Source organism: Galeopterus variegatus, unplaced genomic scaffold (genome assembly GCF_000696425.1).
Source record: "Galeopterus variegatus unplaced genomic scaffold, G_variegatus-3.0.2 Scaffold6218, whole genome shotgun sequence".
In the NCBI taxonomy this organism is placed as follows: Eukaryota; Metazoa; Chordata; class Mammalia; order Dermoptera; family Cynocephalidae; genus Galeopterus; species Galeopterus variegatus.
Window position 1 is genome coordinate 71,806 of NW_007732329.1, and position 6,340 is coordinate 78,145.

General features: G+C 46.7%; 1 protein-coding gene across 1 annotated transcript in view; it reads right to left on the reverse strand.

Annotated features, from left to right (window-relative positions):
• The window catches only part of LOC103605990 (band 4.1-like protein 4B), a gene marked incomplete at both ends in the record, with an annotated part of 97,451 nt that overhangs the window by 67,229 nt on the left and 23,882 nt on the right, over positions 1-6,340 (reverse strand). Inside the window, 6 exons of the mRNA XM_008590586.1 lie at positions 1,396-1,505; positions 3,637-3,806; positions 3,899-3,968; positions 4,264-4,352; positions 4,513-4,600; positions 5,708-5,828. Coding sequence (XP_008588808.1) covers positions 1,396-1,505; positions 3,637-3,806; positions 3,899-3,968; positions 4,264-4,352; positions 4,513-4,600; positions 5,708-5,828 — 648 coding nt within the window. The remainder of the gene's footprint in view (positions 1-1,395; positions 1,506-3,636; positions 3,807-3,898; positions 3,969-4,263; positions 4,353-4,512; positions 4,601-5,707; positions 5,829-6,340) is intronic.

Below are 6,340 nucleotides of genomic sequence, written 5' to 3' on the forward strand. Positions count from 1 at the left end.
TGCACACACTTGTAAGGACTGGGAGCTCACTACTGTCTGGAGATAACTGTTCTTATCTTTGGAAAATTCTTCCTTACACCGGGCTGCTTCTGGGTAACTGTGACCTGGTGGATTACACACACACAAGCCCACTCCTCCTCAGGGAGGCAACTGCCCTCGGAAAAGAGAGTTCTCGCCCCTCCCTCACCAGTGGCTGCAATGACCCTGCACCAACCCACCAGCCTTCTCTGGACATGCTCCCCTACACACACACAAGCCCACTCCTCCTCAGGGAGGCAACTGCCCTCGGAAAAGAGAGTTCTCGCCCTTCCCTCACCAGTGGCTGCAATGACCCTGCACCAACCCACCAGCCTTCTCTGGACATGCTCCCGTCCTCTGGCCTTTCTCAAAGGTGAGGCCACATTACCTGAGCTGTGGGCATTTTCCCTCCACTAAAGCAGCTGAGAATGACTGAGAATTTCTGGCCGTGACACTATGGCCTTGTTGGTTCAACAAGGAAGGAACAGAAGGTTAAAGATTCCAGAGGGGAGTATGTAGAGGTGCCAGGTCCTATGAAGGCCCACAAAGTCCTTAGCCATGTGAGGAAAACCTACAAAACAGCCACTATGAGTAAACTACACACAGAAGGGGCGAGGGGGGCTGACTGCAGAGGCCCTGCTAAAAAAAAAGCAAACAGCGCAGTGCTGTCGGGTGGTCCAGAACAGAGGAGCAATCCAGTGTAGAGATAGAAGAGCTATGAGATAGGATTTGAAGGCTGGGTTTAAATGGAAATGAGCCTAGCTTGCTCATGCATGGACTGAGCATGTCCTGTGTTCCAGGCCTCACGCAGGTGCACAGATGCAGCAGTACCTGACAAACAAGGTCCAGGGACTCCAGAAAGGGGGAGGGGGCAGGCATCCCAGGACTTGGCTCAATGCAAGGGTGAGGTGTATTTGGATTGACTGTGGGACCCAAGCCAAGCATCTAAAAGTTCTGCATCTACTCTTCTGTGGTCAGAATTCCAGTTCCCACGCATCTGAGGTCCCCACTAGAAGTAACAGATGGTGGAGAGAAGGGACGGTGCTTCCTTTCAAGATGCAGTATCTTCTATGGGCAAGAAAAGTGTTTACCTATGATGTTCCCAGGCCCCATGGCTTGGTCCCAGGTTTAAAAGAAGCAAAGAGGCACACGAAAAGAAAGACGGAAAAGGGGGAGAACCAAATGAGCAATCCAATGGAGAAGGATGGCAGAAGCAGCCTGATCCCCATCAAGAGAACGCCGCTGGGATTTTTTCCAAAAGCTTCAGCATGGATCATAACTGCAGAAAGTTCCTTCACAGGCTGCTTGGCCAAGCTCCCTGGGGCTTAACCAACTAAACTGTACTGTGAAATTCCAAGGCAGAATGGAAAACACAACCTTTGAACGTCGAATGTCTCCGGGACGGATATCGTTTACTAGGCTTCCTCTCAAAGGTGCTGGTTCTTCGTAACCTGGCGCTGTGGGTAGCTTGATATTCCGTCCGCCCGCTGGGAAGTAAATATTTTATTGCATGTTAACCAGTATCAGAACCTCAGGACATTATACATATTTGGAAGTGAACTTACATTTTCTTTTCTTTTTTCTTTTTTGGTGGCTGGCCAGGATGGAGAACCTTGGTATTACAAAGCTGTGCTCTAACCGACTGAGCTAACCGGCCAGCCCGCACTACATTTTCAAGAGCTCCAATGTACATTTCAACTTAGCTTTAAAGAAACACACTAAGTTTAGCCCTCCGTTTGGAAATAAAATCTCCTTTGCCCAATCCAGGATATATAATGGGGCAGATATTTCCACCAAAGGACAATTTAGGTACCAGCCACTTGGCTGCACAAACCAAGCAGGTCTGAATGCTTAAAACATTTGATTAAGAGAACGTTGAGTTGCCCATAAAATTACCTTTTATGGAACATATCGTGTAGACATTTAACTCATCTCTTAAAAGGCTGTTATCAATGACTACTTAACTAAACCTTGACTTTCCTTGCTATGCCAAGGGCAACATTCCTTATTTCACTAAGGCTTTCTTGGTTTCCAGCAATGTGACACCCAGCTGCGGCTTCCAGGAGGGATGCTGTTTTTGTTTGATCTGCCCCCACTGCTTCATTCCAGTCGCTCTTGGTTTACGATTAATCAGAAGGAAGGAGCCACTTGCCACCTGCTCTGTGCCTCCAAAGGGCAAACCCATCCCCAAATTCCCCTTCTTTCTTACACTTCTCCTTGAAGAGCAGAAGGGAGCCTGGTCTGGGTTGAACCCTGGGGGAGTCTCCTCCCAGGAGGGAGAAACCTGCCTTGGCAACCACCCCATCCTTCCCTCCTCACCCCAACCAGAGTGAAATCAGCATAGCATGGAGCATCCCCACTAACCTCTGCAGTCCTGACATTTTCCATCCTCTGCAGAACTCTGTGATTCAATTTTTTCTCAAAATGGACTTGGTCTTTTTTTTCACCCCCCCACTCTTGGAGCATTTAAAAATACATTCAAACAAACTCATTCTTTAAACAGAAGTGCACAGCCATTTCCTTGCACGGTAGATAAATATGAAATGAGCAAATCTCTCAGCACTTTAAACAGAGTTTGGGGACAAGCCACATGTGGGCAGAGGTTACAAAACTGTGAGAAATTTTAGGTCTTGGATCTGCGATTCTCAGACCTGTAAATGTGCCTCAAAAATCAACCCTGGGAGCGTGTTTAAAATACACACACCCAAGTCTTAGACACACACGTACCCGTTCATGCCCAGAGATTTTGACTGTAAAGGTCTCTCAGAGGAGGTCACTGATCCTCATTTTTAACAAATACCCAGGGAGTTTTCATGCACTTTGAGAAGCACAGTCTCAGAATCATAAGCAAAAATACATCAGAATAAGCTATTTCTTCAGGCTGTTTTCGGATTCAAGTATTGATTAAGCTTACCCTGGGTTACATACACACAAACACACACACTGACATCTGCTCTCCTTTTTAATGTCACCAAATTTCTCAATATTGGCATGTGAAAGGCAATACAGTAGTGGTCAGAAATATAAAAGCCAAACTGCCTGGGGTTGAATCTCAGCTCTCCCACTTACCAGTTGTGTGTGACTTTAGGCAGCTTATGGAACCCACTGGCTCTAGTTTCCTTACCTGTAAAATGGGGATAATGAACCCACCTTAAGAAGGTACACGAGGAGTTGTAGCACAGCACTATCTGGTGATATCCATTAATTTAATTAGCCACATGTAGCTAGTGGCTAGCACAGCTCTAGCTAGATGTCAGCTATTAACAATTTTGTTATTAATAGTTTCACTTTATCGAGGCCATAAGAGCTTACATGACTTACGTGAAGGTCAGACCTTAAGAAAGAAGCGGGGATGGGACGTGAACCCATCTCTGGACTCAAATCCATTGCTCCATTCACACACACACACACACACACACAAATAACAGTTGTCCTCCTTTGAAATGTGATCCATTTTGCCAAAACGGCTCCCTACCTGAATCTGAAGCGCGAGCCCAGCCTGATAAAGTCGGATCTATTGGATTTGCTGTTCCCCGGCGTCCGCAGGCGGAAAAACGCGTGATAATAACAGTTGTCCTCCTTTGAAATGTGATCCATGTTGCCAAAACGGCTCCCTACCTGAATCTGAAGCGCGAGCCCAGCCGGATAAAGTCGGATCTATTGGATTTGCTGTTCCCCGGCGTCCGCAGGCGGAAAAACGCGTGATGCTCCACCGCGCATTTCCACAGGTGCTTGCAGGTCCTGGCACTGTCCAACCGGAACACAAATGTGTGTTCCTGCTCGCGTCCCTGAAAGAGGAAGTGCGGGGTCCTCGTCTGGGTGTCTGTAACTCCGATGCAGGATCATTCACAGCCAGGGGGGAACAGGGGAGCAAGCCTACCTGATCATCATCTTCAACCACCACGAGTGTCAATTTGCTCTTTTTAAAATCCATTTTGGTAATTTTAGGCCTGGTCAGAGAGAAAGCTTTTTAAAAGTAGAGTCAGCAGTAAAATGATCTACACATCAAACAGCAGTTTCCTGTCTACTTTTTAAGCTTAGATTGGCTTAAAAAATCATTCATTCATTCAAGTGTGATTATCCAGAAGTTTCAGTGCAATTACCATACACCCACAACGACAACAGTATGGTGTGCTTTTAAAATGAATCTGGGTGTTGCAAATATCCCTCAAAAATCATCCATCACATAGAATTCCACCACAAAATAGGAAAAGACATTTTTAATATTAGACAAAACTAAATTACCAAAAGAATAAGCCTATTTTGTTAGCTCCTTCAAAGATTAATATGCCTGTCGGGGTCAGTCCAAGAGAATATTCACAGCCATCTCTTCCCTACAAACAAACGAAGTGACAATCGGTAGAGGGTTCTAACAGGTCGTCACAGAGCAGAATGCAATAACAGTTTGCTCGCCACAAGTTACTTTGTTGGCAACTGTTTACATGTTTTTCAGTAACGGCAAAATTAAATAACTTAAACACACGCAGTTCTTACCCTGACAACGTGCATGTCTACCCCATACATTTCCAGCCACTTCGCTTTATTCAGATAGGACAGTTCCGCCTGGGCAGGGCTCTTTCCCCTTAGAAAAACCAACGGAAATACATGTAAACTGTGATTCATACACCCGAAGAATGCCGAGGCCATGGCAGCAATTAAAGCAATGAGGGACACCAGTTTATATTAACGTGAAAAGATCTCCAAGAACATACCATTAATTGAACAGGAAGATCTCGGAATAGTGCTTATGACCACTTAAGGAAACAAAACAATAGTTTTTTGTGTAGATACGTATATGTAAATGCAAAGGAAAAAACTAGGATACACAATAGACTGTTACCAATGGCTTCCTGCAGGGAGGCTGGTGGGTGCATGTTTGTGTGTGTGACTGGGTGGAGCTGGATCACTTTATATCCACACACTTCTATGTTGTTCCAATACTACACAACAAGAACACACTAATGTCACCTCCCACTAAAAAAAAAGTCACAGGAGCTTTTCAGAATGACTGGGCGACAACAGGAAGCCACACTAAGTTCCAGAGTGCAAGAGTGACTTGGAACAGGCAGTGTTTGAGGAGGATGCATTGCGGAGGAGGATGCATTGGGGAGGAAAGGCTAATGTCTGGGAAACCTGCGGGTGACAGGTAGCATTGGTCGTCCAGGCACGAAAGTGTTAGACCGGGGTGGTGACTGCAAGGGGAATGCAGGACAAAACACCGAAGAGACAAATGGCACAGCTGGGTCTGGGCGTGATGACCACATTTCCTGAAATGTAATGCTGTACAACACCCGGTCTCAACTGAGTGTTCCTCTACAATAGGGTGTATTTCTCAAAGGTTTGCTCTAGAAGTTCAGGTCAGGGGGTCGCCAGAGGCACAGGTGTGTGGGCATGCGCCAGGACATGGGTGGCTCCCCTGGAGGCAATGGGCAACTCAGAACCAGGCTCTGTATTTCAGAGAGAGAGAAAGAGCACGGTTTGGTTCTTGTTGCAGGTCTCCCAAAGAGAGATGACACGTGGACCTTTAGAAAAGGAGGACTAAAGCCCAGGAGAAAAGTTACAGCTGGAGCTGCAGTCTTAACAGTGGTCAATACAGCGATTCTACCAGTACACAAAAGAGTCTGACAAACGCTTACATATAACAAAATAAATCAATATGTCAGAATGCTAGACAGCAGCATCAAGATACCTGCACTCTTTCCATCTCTGGAAGATATCATATTCCATCGCTTCTGTCTGATTGGGAATGAACCGAAACTCAGACACAAGCTCTGGTGTGTGTTCTGGAAGCTCGCACTCCCCAAGCTCTGCTGCAGGTTTCATAAAAGGAGAAAAACAGGAGACAGTGAACACTTTTGGTTATTGCTGCAACCTAGTCCAAAGGCATTTTGCAGATGATACAGCACAGGGACCCCCTAATGTATCACTCTCCTTTCAGGAGGATTTAACTCTCACTTGGTGGCCATACACACACTCAGAATCTCAGAGAACCATCCAAACGCCCTCCCTGTTGGGTGATGTCTGTCATCTTAGTGATTACTGTCTTTCTGCCCACTGCTTCTCCAACCCTGGGAGGCCCCAGTTACATTTCCCCCGTGAAGTGGTAGAGCCCGGACTCTGCAATAAAAGGCAATCACAGAGAATGAGAATCTGCCCAGAAGCATCCATTTAACGAGGCTCTCGTTAAGGGGAGGTCAGAGCAACACTTCAGGGTCTGCAGTCCTGGAGAGGATGGATCAAGAACTCCGTACATGCAGAATTCCGGGGGGGGGGGGGGGAAATAAAGGGGGGGGGAGGAGGGGGCGGGGGGGGGGGGGGGGAA